This window comes from Ranitomeya imitator, chromosome 3 (genome assembly GCF_032444005.1).
Source record: "Ranitomeya imitator isolate aRanImi1 chromosome 3, aRanImi1.pri, whole genome shotgun sequence".
Taxonomy (NCBI): domain Eukaryota; kingdom Metazoa; phylum Chordata; class Amphibia; order Anura; family Dendrobatidae; genus Ranitomeya; species Ranitomeya imitator.
The window spans coordinates 717816154-717838020 of NC_091284.1; the positions used below are offsets into that span (position 1 = coordinate 717816154).

Consider the following 21867-nt stretch of genomic DNA (forward strand, 5'->3'; position numbering starts at 1 on the left):
AGGGGTCTTGCCACTTCTAAGGCCACAACAGCCAGGTGGATTCGTTCCTCCATCTAGGAGTCCTACCGAGTAAGAAGTCAGCCCATCCCAGCGGGGATCTGGGCACACTGCACTCGGGCGGTGGCGGCTTCTTGGGCCATTCGGCATCAGGCGACGGTGGAGCTGGTCTGGAAAGCCACTTTACATACCTTCGCAAAGCACTATAATATTCACTCTCAGGCTTCAGCGGATGAGTGGGCAGAAGAATTCTGCAGGCAGCGGTGGCACACATTTAGGCAGTTGTTGCATGTAGCCTAATCCTTTGTGTTTATCCACCCAGGGACTGGTTTGGGAAATCCCGTGGTCTGTCCCTCAATGAGGCGAAGGAGAAACAGGGATTTTTGTGTACTCACTATAAAATCTTTTTCTTCGAGCCACTCATCGGGCACCCAACCTGTTAGCCTATGGCTTATATGGTTTTTGCCTGTTCTTTTAAGTTGACATGTTGTACTCTTCTATGTTTTTACTGTTTGTTCCTACTGCTTTTGCACTGAACTGGTTCTCTGGGAGCTAGCAAGAGGGTGTATACTGCAGAGGAGGAGCATCTTTGTTACCTTGGTGTCAGCCTCCTAGTGGCAGCAGCATACAACCCATGGTCTGTGTTCCCCAATGAGTGGCTTGGAGAAAAGGATTTTACGGTGAGTACACAAAAATCCCTGTTTTTAAAATCTGACCATTGTTGTTTGTTATAGCACACTTATTCCATGGCGCTTTACATGTGAGGAGGGGTATACATAATGAAAACAAGTACAATAATCTTAAGCAATACAAGTCAGAACTGGTACAGGAGGAGTGAGGACCCTGCCCGCGAAGGCTCACAATCTACAAGGGATGGGTGAGAATATAGTAGGTGAGGATAGAGCTGGTCATGCAGCGGTTTGGTCGATCGGTGGTTACTGCAGGTTGTAGGCTTGTCGGAAGAGGTGGATCTTCAGGTTCTTTTTGAAGGTTTCGGTGGTAGGCGAGGGTCTTCGTTTTGGTAGAGGGTTCCAGAGTAGGGGTGATACGAGAGAGAAATCTTGTATACGATTGTGGGAAGAGGAGATAAGAGGGGAGTAGAGAAGGAGATCTTGTGAGGATCGGAGGTTGCGTGTAGGCAAGTACCGGGAGACGAGATCACAGATGTTTGGAGGAGACAGGTTGTGGATGGCTTTGTACGTCATGGTTAGGGTTTTGTACTGGAGTCTCTGGGCAATGGGGAGCCAGTGAAGGGAGAGGCCGGGGAATAGCGGGGGGACAGGTGGATTAGTTAGGCAGCAGAGTTTAGAATAGATTGGAGGGGTGTTAGAGGGGAGGCCACGGAGCAGGAGGTTGCAGTAGTCAAGGCGAGAGATGATGAGGGCATGAACTAGGGTTTTTGCAGATTCTAGGTTGAGGAATGAACGGATTCGTGAAATATTTTTGAGTTGAAGTCGGCAGGAAGTGGAAAGGGCTTGGATATGTGGTTTGAAGGAGAGATCAGCGTCAAGGATTACCCCGAGGCAGCGAGCTTGTGGGACTGGGGAGAGTGGGCAGCCATTTACTGTAATGGATAGGTTTGTTGGGGGGGGGATGAAGACTGATGAAGACTGTGGTGAGGTTTGGGATGAGGTGGGATGGGAGCAGGTCAAGTGCACAGGTGGTGAGATGCGATCTTGAGAGTAGAGTGGAGAGTTGATCTTCTGTAATGGTGGAGAAGTTGGTTTTGGAGGTGGAGGGCTGGGAAGTCGGGAGGAAGGGCTCTGGGGGTTGTTGACCAAAACTGTCTCTGATGCCATCAATCTTCTGCTTGAAAAATGAGGCAAAGTCTTCAGCGGAGATAAGTGGGGCGGGAGGAGGTGCTGGGGGACGGAGGAGAGAATTGAAGGTGTTGAATAACTGTTTATGGTTGTTAGACAGAGAGGAGATGAGAAGTAGGTTTGTTTAGCTGTGGCGAGTGTGGTCTTAAAAGTAGTGAGGGACTGTTTGAATGGGATGAAGTGCTCGTTGGAGTGGGATCTTTTCCATCTGCGCTCAGCAGCCCTGGAAGCTCGCCTCAGTTCTTTGGTCAGGCTGGTGTGCCAGGGCTGTCTGTTGATTTTGCAAGCTTTGGTATGTGTAAGTGGGGCAGCAGATTCCAAAGCTACAGCTATTGTGGTGTTATATAGAGCGGCAGCGTCATCCGCATTGTGTATGGAACTTATGTCTGTGAGAGGGAGGAGGGATTCGGAGAATGAATGTAGGTCAAGATGTTTAAGATTTCTGCAAGGGTGTGGAAGTTTGTGGGGTGGGGATAGTGGAGAGAGATGAGAATGTGAGTAGATTGTGGTCAGAGAGTGGAAGAGGTGAGTTAGAGAGGTTAGATAGGGAGCAGAGGCGGGTGAAGATGAGGTCCAGTGTGTGACCATCTTTGTGAGTGGCTGCAGAAGACCATTGAATGAGGCCGAAGGAGGAAGTGAGATAGAAGTTTAGTGGCATCTGAGAGGGAAGTGTCAATGGGGATGTTGAAGTCACCCATGATAGTGGGGATGTCCGCAGAAAGGAAATGAAGTAGCCAGGTGGTGAAGTGATCAAAGAAGGTGGTGGCTGGGCCTGGGGGGCGGTAAATGACAGCCAGTTGGAGGGGGAGTAGATGCGCAGAGTGCACCTCAAAGGAAGGGAGGGTGGCAGTGGGATTGGGGTGAAGGAGCAGTTATCTGACAGGAGAAAACCAACTCCTCCGCCATGCTTGCTGCTGGGGCGGGGTGTGTGAGAAAGGTGTAAGTAAGAGTACAGCAGGGGAGGCGGTGTCAGAAGGGGTGAGCCAGGTTTCGGTGATGGCCAGGAAGGAAAGTTTGGTAGTAACAAAAAGATATGGATGTAGGAAAGCTTGTTGCAGACAGAGCGAGCGTTCCACAGAGCTCCTGTTAGTGGGACTGGGGAAGCGGGGGCTGGGTGAATGGGTATAAGGTTCGAGAGGTTACGGAAGTTTGTGATGGAGCGTGGATGGGAGGTAGAAATGACTGTGGGAATATGGTGAGGAGGACAAGAATTTGGACGCTCTATGACGGGCCGAGTCTGACGCTTGTGTAAAAGTAGACTTAGATGCTGACATACCTGTATAATTTTTGAAGGTGAAGACTGGTAAAGTCTTGTGCACGTGTTGCAGGTTGGGTGTGTTTTTACGATGCAGACTTGCTAGCAATATTGATGTCGGCAAAGTTAATAACCTGAAGTGTCATATACATGTTGACTATTTTTGATTTTGTGCAGAAAATAACCTGCGGCTTGTTAATTTTCTGCGGTTTTGGCAGCATTTTCTCTATCGCCTTTCATTGGGGGACACAGGAACCATGGGTGTATGCTGCTGCCACTAGGAGGCTGACACTATGCAAATAAAAGTTAGCTCCTCCTCTGCAGTATACACCCTACCGACAAGAAGTAGGATATTCAGTTTAGCTTAGTGTCAGTAGGAGGTGGACACGGGTCTTTCATTAGACCCTTATCTACCTCAATGTGCGTCGTTACCTTTCAGGTTTTTCCGGAGGGATACAGGGTGAACAGTCACACCTGTAGTCCCACTATGCGGACTATGAGTACGGCGTGTACTGCCACCCCGTATCCTCATAGATCCCTCTCCAGGACCAAGATCCTAGCACACAAGCGTGCTCAGAAGTCCGGTCCTGGCTCCGTCCCCCACCCACTCGCCCACCAGAGCCTGTCTGTCGGAGGAGACGAGGACGTCCCATCGCCTCCGTGGACGTCTCATTCCTTCCAGGTTAGTACCGGCGTGGGATGTTTAGGTGAGTATTTTCCCTCCCCACCCTGTGGCTTCCCTGGATCCTAAAAAGGGGGTTCCTATTTGGGGAGTTTTCTGGTGCGGGTCGCATCTCTTTTCGGCCGCGCCACTTCCGTGGATGCGGCCTCCCTGTCCCCTGTTCTGGCGCGGCTGCCTATGCGGACCGCCGCACCGCTTCTTGTCCGGGCGCGCTGTCTGCGTGGCCTTGCTCAGGGGGGACATTTCCGCCTCGGGTCCTGTGGGCTTCCCAGCCCCGGTTTCAGCGCGGCCCTCGGTGGCTCCCCTGCTCCGGCCGCTGTGTGCGGCCGTTCATTTCCTTTCAGCGCGGCGGCTTTGCCGGCCGCCGCGTCGCTTCGGCCCTCTGTGGCTTCCCTGCCCGGTTTCGAACCAAATCGCTAACATGAGGGATATGGTTCAAAGCCTCATTGGAGCGACCAATCAGACCTGTGGCATCAAAGATTCCTCTACGAAACCCGCAGATCAGGCGGTTTCGTTTAGACGGTCTAAGCTACCTCCCAAGGTATTTGCTCCTCATCCTGAATTCAAGGAGCTTCTGTCCAGAGAAAGAGCGAATTCTACCAGAAGTTCTCAAAGAGACAAGCGTCTTGGAATCTCATATCTCTTTCCTCCGGATCTCATTGCCAACGGGAATGAGAGGCGTTAGAGAACGACCTCTCCCCCTGTGGATCCGTCGGCTGCTAAACTTGCCACCAACACAGTCCTTACGCTGTCCGGTGGGCGGCTCTGAAAGATTCCATCGATGGGATCATGGAATCCTTCGTGAAGTCGGCTTTCAAAACTGCCGAATCATCCCAATGCCCAGCCTTGGCTTCCATTTGGGTTTCGAAGTCTGTATCCGAGGGGCTAAACAACTCCGTTAAGGCATTCAAGCTGGAGCTCCATCAGGCCGGCTGGCGGAACTTGCCACCCAGATTACTCACGCCGGGGAATATTTTGTTCCCTGGACGTCGCGTCTTCTGCCGCACAGGCGCCCAGTAATGTTGTTGCCAGCTGTCGCACTGTTTGGCTCAAGAGTCATCAAAGAAGTCCCTTACGAGCCTGCCTTTTCAAGGTTCACGTCCTTTCGGTTCCAAGCTGGACCAAATTTATTAAGGACGCCACTCGCGGCACCAGTCCCCTTCTCCAGACCTCGCCTACTTTCCCATTAGGCGGCTACTTCGGTCTTTTTGACTTTTTTCGTAGTTTTGCGGCATCAGATTCCTCTTCGCAGAGGCCACAGGCACGTTAAGAGAAGAAGGTATTCTTCGACTCACTCTTTTCTGGCGTGCCCGCTACTCCTAAGGTGGATTCTCCAGGTCCAGGACTGGAGGTTCCACCTAGGCATGACCCACGACCAGACCCCAGCCCGTTTCTCAGGCTGGGCAACCGTCTCCTGTTCCTCAGGGACGTCTGGGTCTCCTCAGTAGAGGGTGCATGGGCCAGGGCACTTGTATCCTCTAGATACAAATTCTTCATTTCACGGTCCTGGGATCGTTTTCTTCAAATCCCAACCTCCAAGAGACCCCGCTCTATTCCCGGGTTTCTTTACGGCCATTGTTTCCCTCCTTAAATCTGGGGTAAACGTTCCCATCCCAAAACAGGAACGGTTCAACGGTTCACAGGCTTCTCTTCGAATCTTTCTGTACTGACACAGGACAACAAGGTTCGTCCCAGTCCGGATCTCCATTTGCTGAACAGGAAGTTTCGTCGGAGACACTTCAGGATGATATTCCCTCGTTCAGTAATCACTTTCATGGAGGCTCAGGAATTTCGGTTTCAGGCTCCCGAAAGTCTATCCATCTTTCCCGACATTCTAACCGTTGCGGGTGGCTCGTCAACAGGAAGAAGTTCCGCCTTGTTCAGCGCCTCGTATCTCCGGGCATGTTCTTCGACACTTGTCGGACCAGAGTCTTCCTTCCCGAGGACAGGATATCCCTCCTTTGTCAGGAAGTTCGCTTGCTCCAGGGTTCTCGGCTCCCCTCCTTTCCGATGGGCCTTAAAGACCCTAAGGAGGTTTGGTTGCAACATCGGAAGCAATTTTCCCTTCGCCCGTTTCTTTCAAGACTTCTTCAGCAGGCTATTTTATCGCAGGGGACAGGTCTGTCTTCTCCCTGCATCGTCCGATCCGGCTTTCTCCCAGGTCAAATGGTTCCTCGACTTGTGGCCGAGGTCACTTCTCTTATCCCAGAGTAGATCCTTCACAGCATATCCTTCCTTCCAGTTCCCTGGCAGGTGGTGACGACGGACGCCTGTCCGCTCGCGGAGGCGCGGGGCTTTGTCTCCTGTTCTTTCAGGGTGGTTGGTCGGCGCAGGAACCCTCTGCCGATCAATGTCCTCGAGTTCCGGATCATCTTTCTGTCTTTCCTTCACTGGGTAAGGATTCTCAGCAGCCTGCCAATTCGAATCCAGACAGACAATGACACAGCTGTGGCATATGTCTACCACCAGCGGTGGACTCTGCGTTCGCTGGCCTCGGCCGAGATTCCAGGATCCTCCTTTGGACAGAGGCAACAGTCCTGGTGAGCTCCGCAGTGCATGTCCCCGGCGTGGACATTTAGGCCGCCGACTTCCTCGGCCGTGAGGGCCTCGCGGCAGGGGAATGGTACTACAGGAGGTTTCCTATCGGATTACTTTTCTGTGGGGGACTCCAGAGGTGGTCCTCATGGCGTCCCGATTGAACAGGAGGTCCCTCGGGTCGGCTCAGGGTCCCGTGTTTCTCTCACAGTGGGGTTGACGCTCTGGCCATTCCTCGGTCGCAGTTCGGGCTCCCCTATTGGTTTCCATGCCTTCCCTTGCTTTCCAAGCTGTCGAAAAAGATCAAGGCTGGATGGGTGCCGGTCATTCTGATCATCCCGGATTGGCCCAGGAGGTCCTAGTTTGCAGACATCGTCAATCCTCTCGCGGACACCCCTGGTGTCTTCCAGGCGGACCCGATCTGCTGTCTCAGGGTTCAATTTTTTTTTTTTTTTTCACCCGAATTATCGGTCGCCCAGTTTAACGGCGTGGCTGTGGACTCCACAGTTCTAAGAGCGTCCGGCCTTTCGGCCCAGATGGGTCACTCTATAGTCCAGGCTGGGAAGCCTTCGTCTTCTTTCAGGATCTACTATCGTACCTGGTAGGCTTACTTTCGTTGTTGCGAGTCCAACCGCTTTTCACCTATGTCCTTTTTCCCTGCCTTCCATTTGGTTTTCCTTCAGGCAGGACGGGATTCGGGCTTCGCTCTCAGTTCCCTATAGGGCCAGGTTCCTACGCTCTTCTTCCCTTTAAGAAGACGTTATCTTCTCAGCCACAGGTTAAGACCTCCCTTCAATGAGTGGCCCACGCTGTCCCTCCCGTACAGGGCCTCTGGATTCATGGGATTTAAAGGTTGGGTTGGTGGTGCTTAGGGGTTCCCCCCTTATAGCCTCTCAGGGAGTTTTCCCTGTCAGTTCTATCTCGGAAGGTGGCTTTTCCCAGGTCCATCTCTTCGATCCCCCGCGTTTTTGAGTTGGCGGCCATTTCTTGCCGACCTCCTTTCTTGATTTTAATCCAGGACAAGGTGGTCGCAGACCTCTGCCTTCCTTCCTTTCTCGAGGTGGTTTTCATCTTTCCACCTCAACGAGGACATCGTTATACCTTTCCTTTTGTCCAGCTCCGACTCTGGAGTGATCGTTGAACAGGCTGGGTCTCGTCAGGGCAGTGAGGATCTCCCTGGCTAGCACAGCCGCTTTCCGAAAGATGGATTCTCTTTTCGCCATCCCTGATGGCGTGCGTAGAGGCCTGCCGGCTTCCAAGGCGACTATTGCTCGCTCTATCAGAATGGCAATTTTGGAAGCTTCCGGGTCAAGAACAAGAGTGCCTCCTGAGATAAGGCTCACTCTACCCGGGCAATCGGCGCTTCCAGTGCAGTATGCCACGGGGTTATCGCTGATGGCTTTGCAAGCGGCAACCTGATCTTCCATCCACACGTTTCGCCGAACTACGGCGGACTCCAGCCTGGGCAGAAGGATCCTGCAGGCAGCAGTGGTGAGTCCTCGGACCTGATGGAAGTCGGTTTTCCCCACCCCAGGGACTGCTTTGGGACGTCCCATGGTTCCTGTGTCCCCCAATGAAAGGCGATAGAGAAAACAGGATTTTTGGTTGCTTACCGTAAAATCTGTGTCTCGGAGCCTTCATTGGGGGACACAGCTCCCTCTCAAGTTGAACAGCTCTGTTTACTGTTTACGTTTGAGTTTTTTGAACACTTGAGTGTTTGAAACTGTTAATCTATGGAGCGCCGTAGAATTTGTCGGCGCTATATAAATAAAGTTTATTATTATGTTATTATTATAGTTCTCTTTTACACGTTGCTTCTCCTACTGCTTTCTCACTAACTGAATATCCTACTTCCTGTCGGTAGGGTGTATACTGCAGAGGAGGAGCTAACTTTTTTATTTGCATAGTGTCAGCCTCCTAGTGGCAGCAGCATACACCCATGGTTCCTGTGTCCCCCAATGAAGGCTCCGAGAAACAGATTTTACGGTAAGCAACCAAAAATCCTGTTTTTCATCATTGACTTCAGTCAAAAGCATGAAACGTGAGTTTTACCTGCCAAGAGATGCAGAATTTTCTGCATCCATTTACTCAATGCAGGTAGCCTAAGGGTATGTGCGCACGATGCAGATTTAGTGCACAATTAGTGTAGTTCTGCAGAACTGCACTGTGATTTACAGTACAATGTAAATCAATGTGAAAAAAAAGCTGTGCACATGGTGCAAAAAAATCTGCGCAGAAACGCTGCAGATTTTGAAGTGCATGTCCCTTCTTTTGTGCAGTTCTGCTGTGTTTCTGCACCCCTCCATGATAAAGATCTGCAGTGGTAAAATCTGCACAAAAACTGCAGAAAATCTGCATTGCAGATTCTGCCAGGAGATGCAGATTTAGTGCAGAAAATTCTGCACTACATTTCCTACGTGTGCACATGGCCTAAAGGAAAACTCCCGCTGTGTGTCCAGAAGGGTCTTCTTAGTTGTCTCTTTGGTCCTTTTGTGGCCTTTTTTTTTTTTCCGACAGTCTGCTCTTTTAGCGGCTTCAAAGATTTGGAAGAGCTAAATGAGGTTATATAAGTCAATATATTCACAAGTGACATTGCAGTGCATATTATAATTTCTGTTTTGTGTTTTTAGCTCTTTCAGGCGAGTTCCAGGCAGAAAACACCTGAAAGACATCACGTGTCTAAGGCCGGTTTCACATGTCAGTGGCTCCGGTACATGAGGTGACCGTTTCCTCATGTACTGGAGACACTGACTCACGTAGACACATTAAAATCAATGTGTCTCTGCACATGTCAGCGTGTTTTCACGGACCGTGTGTCCGTTTGGAAAACACGGAGACATGTCGGTGTTCGTGGGAGCGCACGGATTACACGGACCCATTAAAGTCAAACACGTACCACACACGGATGTTGTCCGTGTGCCGTGCAGGAGACAGCGCTACTGTAAGTGCTGCCCCCCCCCCAAACCCTCCCCTCCCCCCGTGTGTGGCCGGTATTCATCCCTTCTTCCCAGCAGAGTTCGCTGGAAAGAAGGAATGAATAATCTTTATTTTTAAGGGGAAAGAAAAAAAGTTTGTGCTACCCTCTTCCCCCCCATGTGGTCCCGCTCATTACAGTGAGGAATATGCGCATAATGAGCGGGAACACGTGACCGCTCACACAGCACAGGCTGCAGCCGCTAAGAGGAGACATGGAGCTGGGTGTCGGTGAGTATTTCCTGGCAAGCTTATTGAAGTTTGTCTATTGTGTAATGGCCATGAGTGTTTCTGGGCCATGCGCCTGCAGTGCACATCACCCCTTGTGTTAAAGGGGCCTGAGGCCGGCTTCACACTTGCGAGTTTTACGGACGTAAGAGCGCAGAAACTACGTCCGTAAAACTCGCAAAAAATACGGCACAATTATTCTCTATGCCCCTGCTCCTATCTGCCGTATTTTACTGATCAGTATTATACGGCTTTCTACGGCCGTACAAAATCGCAGCATGCTGCGTTTGTCACCGTACTGCGCAAGAAATACGCCAATGAAAGTCTTTGGAAGCGTGAAAAATACGGATTTCACACGGACAAGCAGTGTGACTTGCGAGAAATACGCAGCGCTGTTAGAGAGAAAAGCCGGTAATTCAGTGCGGTGTACAGTAAAATCACACTGACAGCTTACAGTCCAATAGGTAGAATAAATGTGTACACATAGAATAGGTATATATATATATATACCTATTCTATCAGTGAGACACATATATGTATATATATTACTATTTATTCCAGCGCTATACAGCTTGAAAGCCGGTAATTCAATTACCGGCTTTTTCTTTCTCCTTCCTAAAACCCGACATGATTTGAGACATGGTTTACATACAGTAAACCATGTCTGCTCTCCATTTTTTTTGCAGATTCCACAATACTAATGTCAGTAGTGTGTATCTGCAAAATTTGGCCGTTCTAGCTCTTAAAATAAAGGGTTAAATGGCGGAAAAAATTGGCGTGGGCTCCCGCGCAATTTTCTCCGCCAGAGTAGTAAAGCCAGTGACTGAGGGCAGAGATTAATAGCCTGGAGAGGGTCCATGGTTATTGGCCCCCCCTGGCTAAAAATATCTGCCCCCAGCCACCCCAGAAAAGGCACATCTGGAAGATGCGCCTATTCTGGCACTTGGATTTCCTAGAAAGCTCCCAGGCTTTCTAGGCAAGTTCCCACGATCTATAAACAGCCAGCAGAGGGCGCCTCACCGCAAATGAAGCTAAATATAGCTCATTGATCTATATTTAGACTCATTCCCCGGGGTTTTGCAGCGAGGAGCAGCCTGCATTAGCAAAGCTCCTTGCTGCAAAATGTTTTAACCCCTTCAGAAGGATTTACATCGTTGGACGTTACAGATCTGCGGAGGGTAAGTATATTGTTGGTTTATTATGTTTTTTCTTTCACAGAACGAGGGTCTTCAGTGATTGGATTGGGCGTAGAATAAAATACTCCAACAACCATTGTATTTATTTCATTAAAATAATTTTAAATAATGTGTTTGTGTTTTATTTAACCCTTTCATTCAATTGGATTAATAATGGATAGGTGTCATAATTGACGCCTCTCCATTATTAATTAGGCTTAATGTCACCTTACAATAGCAAGGTGGCATTAACCCTTCATTACCCCATATCCCACCGCTACACGGGAATGGGAAGAGTGTGGCCAAGTGCCAGAATAGGCGCATCTTCCAGATGTGCCTTTTCTGGGGTGGCTGGGGGCAGATATTTTTAGCCAGGGGGGGCCCAATAACCGTGGACCCTCTCCAGGCTATTAATATCTGCCCTCAGTCACTGGCTTTACTACTCTGGCGGAGAAAATTGCGCGGGAGCCCACGCCAATTTTTTCCGCCATTTAACCCTTTATTTTAATAGCTAGAACGGCCAAATTTTGCAGATACACACTACTGACATTAGTAGTGTGGAATCTGCAAAAAAAATGGAGAGAAGACATGGTTTACTGTATGTAAACCATGTCTCAAATCATGTCTGGTTTTAAGAAGGAGAAAGAAAAAGCCGGTAATTGAATTACCGGCTTTCAAGCTGTATAGCGCTGGAATAAATAGTAATATATATACATACAGTGGGGCAAAAAAGTATTTAGTCAGTCAGCAATAGTGCAAGTTCCACCACTTAAAAAGATGAGAGGCGTCTGTAATTTACATCATAGGTAGACCTCAACTATGGGAGACAAACTGAGAAAAAAAAATCCAGAAAATCACATTGTCTGTTTTTTTAGCAATTTATTTGCATATTATGGTGGAAAATAAGTATTTGGTCAGAAACAAACAATCAAGATTTCTGGCTCTCACAGACCTGTAACTTCTTCTTTAAAAGTCTCCTCTTTCCTCCACTCATTACCTGTAGTAATGGCACCTGTTTAAACTTGTTATCAGTATAAAAAGACACCTGTGCACACCCTCAAACAGTCTGACTCCCAACTCCACTATGGTGAAGACCAAAGAGCTGTCAAAGGACACCAGAAATAAAATTGTAGCCCTGCACCAGGCTGGGAAGACTGAATCTGCAATAGCCAACCAGCTTGGAGTGAAGAAATCAACAGTGGGAGCAATAATTAGAAAATGGAAGACATACAAGACCACTGATAATCTCCCTCGATCTGGGGCTCCACGCAAAATCCCACCCCGTGGGGTCAGAATGATCACAAGAACGGTGAGCAAAAATCCCAGAACCACGCAGGGGGACCTAGTGAATGAACTGCAGAGAGCTGGGACCAATGTAACAAGGCCTACCATAAGTAACACACTACGCCACCATGGATTCAGATCCTGCAGTGCCAGACGTGTCCCACTGCTTAAGCCAGTACATGTCCGGGCCCGTCTGAAGTTTGCTAGAGAGCATTTGGATGATCCAGAGGAGTTTTGGGAGAATGTCCTATGGTCTGATGAAGCCAAACTGGAACTGTTTGGTAGAAACACAACTTGTCGTGTTTGGAGGAAAAATAATACTGAGTTGCATCCATCAAACACCATACCTACTGTAAAGCATGGTGGTGGAAACATCATGCTTTGGGGCTGTTTCTCTGCAAAGGGGCCAGGACGACTGATCCGGGTACATGAAAGAATGAATGGGGCCATGTATCGTGAGATTTTGAGTGCAAACCTCCTTCCATCAGCAAGGGCATTGAAGATGAAACGTGGCTGGGTCTTTCAACATGACAATGATCCAAAGCACACCGCCAGGGCAACGAAGGAGTGGCTTCGTAAGAAGCATTTCAAGGTCCTGGAGTGGCCTAGCCAGTCTCCAGATCTCAACCCTATAGAAAACCTTTGGAGGGAGTTGAAAGTCCGTGTTGCCAAGCGAAAAGCCAAAAACATCACTGCTCTAGAGGAGATCTGCATGGAGGAATGGGCCAACATACCAACAACAGTGTGTGGCAACCTTGTGAAGACTTACAGAAAACGTTTGACCCCTGTCATTGCCAACAAAGGATATATTACAAAGTATTGAGAAGAAATTTTGTTTCTGACCAAATACTTATTTTCCACCATAATATGCAAATAAAATGTTAAAAAAACAGACAATGTTATTGTCTACCTATGATGTAAATTACAGACGCCTCTCATCTTTTTAAGTGGTGGAACTTGCACTATTGCTGACTGACCAAATACTTTTTTGCCCCACTGTGTGTGTATGTATGTATATATATATATATATAATTTTTTTTTTTTTTCTTTTTGGGACACATGGATCATTTCTATAGCGGTATGTTGGTTTTGCAAGCCTGCGAGAAAACCACGCAGTACGGATGCCATACGGATTACATACGGAGGATGCCATGCGCAAAAAACGCTGACACACCCTGCCTACGGAGGAGCTACGGACCACTATTTTCGGGACATTTCAGCGTATTACGGCCGTAATATACGGACCGTATTTTCATACGCTGAGTGTGAAGCCGGCCTAATTCTGTAAAAAAAAAAAATCATCAGTTTTTGCTGTCAGTTACAATCTGTTGGTTCAACGAATCCGTCTGACTGTGGAAAACTGAGGCGACAGATTAGTTTTTTCGATGGATCAGACTAGGGGATCTTGCTAATTGGATCGAAGCATGCTCAGTTACAAAAAAAAAAGGAATCCGTTGCCGGATTCTGTCAATTGACGGACCCAGCGCTATAGGCTTCCATTCTAGCAAACAATGGACGCCGACGGATCAGTCCTGTCTGTTTTTTCGACGGAGACAAAAAACGTTACTATGTCCGTTGTCTCCCCCCGAAGAAGCCCACGCGAAACGTGCGTCGGGGCTGTCTGCACCTGATGCTGAGTGGAGAATATGGGTAAGAACCTTGAACTGTAGTGTTGTGGCAGCATACCATTTGATGACTTCTCTGCAGTGATATACTGGCTTTCTAGTGTAGATGCCAATAAGTGTGAGACTGCAATGTGAGTAGCTAGTATATATCTATATATGTAGTGATTATTAAACACTGCAGAGGGACATTGAATGAAGAGATTAGGTTAGGCACTAGCACTTTATTTCTATTGCTGCTAACCCTATGGCTCTACCCATCCACCGTATTTATAATATGAAAAAAAAGGGACAGGTGCTTCACTAGTGTTCCACATTATCCAGCTTTTGTTATTTATTATGTTTTGTAGTTATATATTGGTAGTTTCTACAGATGTGTGTTTTTGTTACCACTTTGGACAAAGTCTCTCGTTTTTCCTTTTGTTGGTATTCTATGAGATAATGGAGAGTGTCCTTTAAGACTTGACCCTTCGTGCCACTTGGTATAGGGTTCTATTCATATGAGTATGTATTCTGTTCTATGTTTTGTTTTCTATGTCCATTGTCTGCTGCCACCGGACAAACAATTTTTGACGGATCCGGCGAACAATGGATAAAACGTGAGGCCGTCCATCGCAATCGTCGCTAACACGAGTCTATGAGAGAGAAAAAACTGGTCGTTTTTTTTCAAACTTGACGGATTGCGACTGATGGAAAAAAACTGTGAAAGGGGCCTTAATCTATAGGTGCCCCCCCCCCCTCCCCGACATGGTTACCCCTTCTCCGTGTTTACTAGGGGTTCAGGAGCTCTAGCTGGGAGCCCCTCCAATTGCAGAAACAAAGGGATACAAGTACTGTTTTTATCACACAATAGCTTCTCTCTAACTTGCCTAATTAGTCTTTTCTGTTTTTAAATTGCTCATATGTACAGTTAAGATGTGTGCATGTGTATATATACATTGGTAGAAATTAATGTGTAAGGCGCTTATGGAAATGCTTATTGTGTTTTAGATTTACAGAGTGAGGAAAGAGCCACATTCGTTTGGGGTACACCTTCTTATGCAGGACCGAGGTAAGTGAAAGTGATGTATTTACTAGTTTTCGGTGCTCTTTTGTACTTCTAGCATGGACAGCTCCCCACTATGCTGCACACAGGAAAATAAAGAGAGCGAGCGACTAGCGCACACAGGGTGATAGAGTATGAGTTGTCAGGGGAAGCTGAGAGTTGCTAACCTGACTAGACTGTGAATGGCACAGCTCCATTGTATGCCTGTAGAGTGTACAGCTGCTGCAGTTGCGCTAACGGGTAGAAGATAATCCATCTGCATTTATTTAGAGGAGATAATTCTCGTCGACCGCACTGCTGTTTGAAGAGTAGTCATGCCACACGGGTAGTATCCAATAATGGCTTTTATGTGTTTTCAAGTTTGTACTGAACACTCTTTTAAAAAATAGACTGCTCCTCAAAATATGCTGACACAGAAATAAATCTGTCATAACGTTACCATTTTTTTTTTTATTATACATTTTTATAGCGCCATTTATTCCATGGCGCTTTACATATGAACGGGGCAAATATAGACTAGTACAGTAAACATGAGTAAAACAAGGCACACAAGTACAGGAGGAGAGAGGACACTGCCCGCGAGGGCTCAGTTTACAGGGGGTGGGTGAGGATACATTAGGAGAGGGTAAGAGCAGGTCGTGCGGCGGTTCAGCAGACTAGAGGATCACTGCAGGTTGTAAGCTAGTCGGAAGAGATGGGTCTTCGGGTTCCTTTTGAAGGTTTCTGTGGTAGGTGAGATCCTGATGTGTTGGGGTAGAGAGATCCAGAGCATAGGGGAAACACGGGAGAAGTCTTGTATGCGGTTGTGGGAGGAAGAGATGAGAGGAGTAGAGCAGGAGATCAGGAGAGGATCAGAGGATGCGTTGTAGGTAGGTACCGGGAGACCATGTCATAGATTTATGGAGGAGACCGGTTGTGAATGGCTTTGTATGTCATTATTAGTGTTTTGAACTGTAGCCACTGAGCAATAGGAAGCCAGTGAAGGGCCTGGCAGAGAGGAGAGGCTGGGGAATAACTGGGAGACAAATGGATTAGTCGGGCAGCAGAGTTTAGGATGGATTGGAGTGCTGCCAGAGTTCTAGAGTGGAGGCCAGAGTAAGAGGTTGCAGTAGTTGAGGCGGGCGGTAAGGGCATGCACTAGTTTTTGTGATTTAATGGTCAAGGAATGCACGGATCCGGGAAATGTTTTTGCGTTGGAATCTGCAGGAGGAGGCAAGGGCTTGGATATGTGGTTTGAAAGAGAGGGAAGAGTCAAGGATCACCCCAGGCACCGATCGTGCGGGACTGGGGAAAGTGAGCAGCCATTGACATTGATGGGTAGGTCAGGTAGAGTGAGGTGGGGGAAAGATGATGAATTCTGTTTTGTCCATGTTCAGTTTTAGAAAGCGAGCAGAAAAGAAAGCTGAAACAGCAGACACATTGCAGGATATTGGTCAGTAAGGAAATGAGGTCAGGTCCAGATAAGTAGATCTGCGCGTCATCAGCGTAGATACTGTAAACCGTGGGATTCTTTGAGCTGTCCCAGGCCGAAGGTGTAGATTGAGAAGAGTAAGGGTCCTAGAACTGAGCCTTGGGGAACACCGACAGGGCGAGGTGAGGAGGTGGTTTTGGAGAAGGACTCTGAATGTCCTGTCTGTTAGATATGCTGAGATCCAGGATAGGGCCAAATCTGTGATGCCCAGAGATAAAAGAATCTGTAACCGGAGGAAGTGGTCCACATTGTCGAAGGCAGAAGACAGGTCCAGGAGGAGGAGGACAGAGTAGTGTCACTTGCTCTTGGCGGTTAGTAGGTCGTTGGTCACTTTAGTTAAAGCCGTTTCAGTTGAGTGATGTGGTCAGAAGCCAGATTGTAAATGGTCAAAGAGGGAGCAGGAGGAGAGGTGGGAGGACAGTTCAAGATGGACATGCTGTTCCAGTAGTTTTGAGGCATATGGGAGAAGGGATATCGGGCGATAGCTTGACAGAGGGTGGGTCGAGGGTGTTTTTTTTTTTTTTTTGAGGATAGGTGTGATTGATGCGTGTTTGAAGGATGAGGGGAAGACACCGTTTGTAAGTGAGATGTTGAAGAGTTGTTAGGGTTGGGATGAAGACTTTGGCGAGGCTAGGGATGAGGTGGGACGGGAGCAGGACATGCGTGCAAGTGGTGAGATGTGATCTTGCCAGAAGGGTGGAGAGCTGATCGTCTGTCATGGTGGAGAAGCTGGCTTTGGAAGAACAGGGCTGAGCAGTCAAGAGGAGGGGCATTGGGGGCTGCGGGCCAAAGCTTTGTTTGATGTTATCGATCTTCTGCTTAAAGAAAGAGGCAAAATCTTCAGCAGAAATGAGGAGAGGGAGGAGGTGCTGGGGGACGGAGTAGAGAATTGAAAGTGTTGAAGACCTGTTTAGGGTTGTGAGTCGGAGGAGATGAGAAGTAGGTTTGTTTTGCGGAAGTAAGAGTGGACTTGAAGCTGGTGAGGGACTGCTTGCATGCGATAGTGCTCAGCAGAACGAGATCTTTTCCATCTCAGCAACCCTGGAAGCCCGTCTCAGTTTTTTGGTCAGGCTGGTCAGCCAGGGCTGCCTGTTCATTGTACGAGTTTTGCTATGCTTGAGGGGGGTGGCCGAATCAAGTGTAGCTGTTATTGTAGTTTTAGAAAAATTGGCAGCAGCATCGGTCATAGAAGGAAGCTATGTCTGTAAGAGGGAGAAGGGACTCAGAGTGAATGTAAATTGAGGTGTTTGAGATTTCTGTAAGGGTGAGTGAGTTTGTGGCGAGGGGATTGCGCACTTGGAGAGGAGAGGCAAGAGACTGTCAGTAGGTTGTGGTCAGACAGCGGAAGGGGTGAGATTAGTAAGGGAACAGAGGCTTTTGAAGATTTGGTACACTTGTTGGTGGCTGCGGAGGTCCATTGAGTGAGACTAAAGGAGGCAGTGAGCGATAAAAGTTGCGGCAGCTGAGGTGGAAGTGTCGATGGGGATATTGAAGTCACCCATTATGATAGTGGGATGTCGCCTGAGCGGAAATGAAGTAGCCAGGTGGTGAAGTGGTCAAGAAAGGAGATGGCTAGTTCTGGGGGGCGGTAGATGACAGCCAGCTGGAGGTTGGAGGGGGATTAGATGCTAATGGAGTGCACCTCAAACGAGTGAAGAGTAGCTGAGGATGGTAATGGAATTGGGGTAAAGGAGCAGGTATTGGACAGGAGCACGTTTGCTGGTGGGGCGAGGGGTGTGAAAGAGATTGAGTCTGCCATAAGAAAGTGCAGCTGGAGAGGCTGAGTCAAAGGGGGTGAGACAGGTTTCAGTGATGGCAAGGAAGGAGAGTTTTGGTGATAAAGAGGTCATGGACAAATGAGTATGTTGCAGACAGAGCGTGCGTTCCATAGTGCTCCAGGTAGGGGGAATGGGGGCTGGATTAATGGGTATGAGGTTATCGTTGTTGCGAAGACGTGTAGAGGATCGTAAGAATGGACAAAAAACGGTCATAGGAGTTCATGCGAGACGGTGAGTTGATATAAAATCTTAATGCATTAGTTTCCACAACGCGTTTCAACGGAATAGCTCTGTCTTCCTCAGGTGGCAGTTATAGTGTACAGTAGAAGATCGTGGCAGGGGGGTTAGAAATGTGAGGGGATGTGCTGAGGGCCAGGATTAAGTCAGTGTTGGGGAAAAATAAACCTGTCAAATTGAAAATTAATGTTTCCCTGCTACCTCATAAATGGTTTTTTTTATTTTTTTTTTTTATTTTTTTATTTGGGACTGAATACTTATTTTTAATTTATACTATGTACAAATTTGTGGGTGATGTAATTAAAACTCCCATCTGCCCATAAAAAAGCTTTTATCAGCCATGTATGGAGATAATCATCCGTGAGGAACAGCCATCCCTGATGTATGAGGTTAGAGGAATGTTGTGACAAGAAATCCTGTTGTCCCTAGCTACCTTCTCCCAGTCGTTTTCAGGGGGCCTCTCTGCCAGAAAAGAGGAAATACGCTTCTGAAGATGGCTCTGACTCAAAAGCAGAAATAACAGGTCCAGAAGAATGGTTGGAAGAGGGAGAAGTTACTCCCAAGTTATATGGAGGTTGATAAATGTTTTTTTTTCTCTTGAGGACTTGGAGTAAATATTACTCGTGGTCATAAATGCGATGGGAGTTAACCCCTTCATGACCCAGCCTATTTTGACCTTAAAGACCTTGCCGTTTTTTGCAATTCTGACCAGTGTCCCTTTATGAGGTAATAACTCAGGAACGCTTCAACGGATCCTAGCGGTTCTGTTTTTTCGTGACCTATTGGGCTTCATGTTAGTGGTAAATTTAGGTCAATAAATTATGCGTTTATTTGTGATAAAAACGGAAATTTGGCGAAAATTTCGCAATTTTCACAATTTGAATTTTTATTCTGTTAAACCAGAGCGTTATGTGACACAAAATAGTTGATAAATAACATTTCCCACACGTCTACTTTACATCAGCACAATTTTGGAAACAAAATTTTTTTTTTGCTAGGAAGTTATAAGGGTTAAAATTTGACCAGCGATTTCTCATTTTTACAACGAAATTTACAAAACCATTTTTTTTTAGGGACCACCTCACATTTGAAGTCAGTTTGAGGGGTCTATATGGCTGAAAATACCCAAAAGTGACACCATTCTAAAAACTGCACTCCTCAAGGTGCACAAAACCACATTCCAGAAGTTTATTAACCCTTCAGGTGCTTCACAGCAGCAGAAGCAACATGGAAGGAAAAAATGAACATTTAACTTTTTAGTCACAAAAATGATTTTTCAGCAACAATTTTTGTATTTTCCCAATGGTAAAAGGAGAAACTGAACCACGAAAGTTGTTCTCCAATTTGTCCTTAGTACGCTGATACCTCATATGTGGGGGTAAACCACTGTTTGGGCGCACGGCAGGGCTTGGAAGGGACGGAGCGCCATTTGACTTTTTGAATGAAAAATTGGCTGCACTCTTTAGCGGACACCATGTCAAGTTTGGAGAGCCCCCGTGTGCCTAAAAATTGGAGCTCCCCCCACAAGTGACCCCATTTTGGAAACTAGACACCCCAAGGAACTTATCTAGATGCATAGTGAGCCCTTTAAACCCCCAGCTGCTTCACAAATTGATCCATAAAAATGAAAAAGTACTATTTTTTTTTTCACAAAAAAAATTCTTTTAGCCTCAATTTTTTCATTTTCACATGGACAACAGGATAAAATGGATCCTAAAATTTGTTTGGCAATTTCTCCTCAGCACACCGATACCTCACATGTGGGGGTAAACCACTGTTTGGGCACATGGTAAGGCTCGGAAGGGAAGGAGCACCATTTGACTTTTTGAATGGAAAATTATCTCCATCGTTAGCGGACACCATGTCGCGTTTGGAGAGACCCTGTGTGCTTAAACATTGGAGCTCCCCCACAAGTGACCCCATTTTGGAAACTAGACCCCCCCAAGGAACTTATCTAGATGCATACTGAGCACTTTAAACCCCCAGGTGCTTCACAGAAGTTTATAATGCAGGGCCATGAAAATAAAAAATAATTTTTCTTTTCTCAAAAATTATTTTTTAGCCTGGAATTTCCTATTTTGCCAATGGTAATAGGAGAAATTTGACCCCAAAAGTTGTTGTCCAGTTTCTCCTGAGTACGCTGATACCCAATATGTGGGGGTAAACCACTGTTTAGGCACATGCTGGGGCTCGGAAGTGAAGTAGTGACGTTTTGAAATGCAGACTTTGATGGAATGCTCTTCGGGCGTCACGTTGCGTTTGCAGAGCCCCTGATGTGGCTAAACAGTAGAAACCCCCCACAAGTGACCCCATTTTGGAAACTAGACCCCGAAAGGAACTTATCTAGATGTGAGGTGAGCACTTTGAACCCCCAAGTGCTTCACAGAAGTTCATAACGCAGAGCAGTGAAAATAATAAATACGTTTTCTTTCCTCAAAAATACTTTTTTAGCCCAGAATTTTTTATTTTCCCAAGGGTTACAGGAGGAATTGGACCACAAATGTTGTTGTCCAGTTTCTCCTGAGTAAGCTGATACCCCATGTGTGGGGGTAAACCACTGTTTGGGCACACGTGGGGGCTCAGAAGGGAAGTAGTGACTTTTGAAATGCAGACTTTGATGGAATGGTCTGCGGGCGTCACGTTGCGTTTGCAGAGCCCCTGGTGTGCCTAAACAGTAGAAACCCCACACAAGTGACCCCATTTTGGAAACTAGACCCCCAAAGGAACTTATCTAGATATGTGGTGAGCACTTTGAACCCCCAAGTGCTTCACAGACGTTTACAACGCAGAGCCGTGAAAATAAAAAATCATTTTTCTTTCCTCAAAAATGATGTTTTAGCAAGCAATTTTTTTCTTTTCTCAAGGGTAACAGGAGAAATTGGACCCCAGTAATTGTTGCACAGTTTGTCCTGAGTATGCTGGTACCCTATATGTGGGGGTAAACCACTGTTTGGGCGCACGTCGGGGCTCGGAAGTGAGGGAGCACCATTTGACTTTTTGAATACAAGATTGGCTGGAATCAATGGTGGCGCCATGTTGCGTTTGGAGACCCCCTGATGTGCCTAAACAGTGGAAACCCCTCAATTCTAACTCCAACACACCCCTAACCCTTATCCCAACTGTAGCCGTAACCCTAATCACAACCCTAACCCCAACACACCCGTACCCCAACACATCCCTAACCCTAACCACAACCCTAATTCCAACCCAACCCTAGCCCTAAGGCTATGTGCCAACGTTGCGGATTCGTATGAGATTTTTCAGCACCATTTTTGAAAAATCCGCGGGTAAAAGGCACTGCGTTTTACCTGCGGATTTCCAGTGTTTTTTGTCCGGATTTCACCTGCGGATTCCTATTGAGGAACAGGTGTAAAACGCTGCGGAATCCGCACAAAGAATTGACATGCTGCGGAAAATACAACGCAGCGTTCCCGCGCGGTATTTTCCGCACCATGGGCACAGCGGATTTGGCTTTCCATATGTTTACATGGTACTGTAAACCTGATGGAACACTGCTGCGAATCCGCAGCGGCCAATCCGCACCGTGTGCACATAGCCTAATTCTAAAGGTATGTGCACACGCTGCGGAAAACGCTGCGGATCCGCAGCAGTTTCCCATGAGTTTACAGTTCAATGCAAACATATGGGAAACAAAAATCGCTGTACACATGCTGCAGAAAAACTGCACGGAAATGCAGCGGTTTACATTCCGCAGCATGTCACTTCTTTCTGCGGATTCCGCAGCGGGTTTACAACTGCTCAAAT

The 21867-nt window shown here is 47.3% G+C and overlaps 1 protein-coding gene across 1 annotated transcript in view; it reads left to right on the top strand.

Moving 5' to 3' along the window:
- LOC138670923 (gametocyte-specific factor 1-like) overlaps nucleotides 1-21867 on the top strand; it is a 130917-nt gene that overhangs the window by 51044 nt on the left and 58006 nt on the right. The window contains exon 7 of the mRNA XM_069758711.1: nucleotides 14562-14622. Within this exon, the coding sequence (XP_069614812.1) occupies nucleotides 14562-14622 (61 nt within the window). The remainder of the gene's footprint in view (nucleotides 1-14561; nucleotides 14623-21867) is intronic.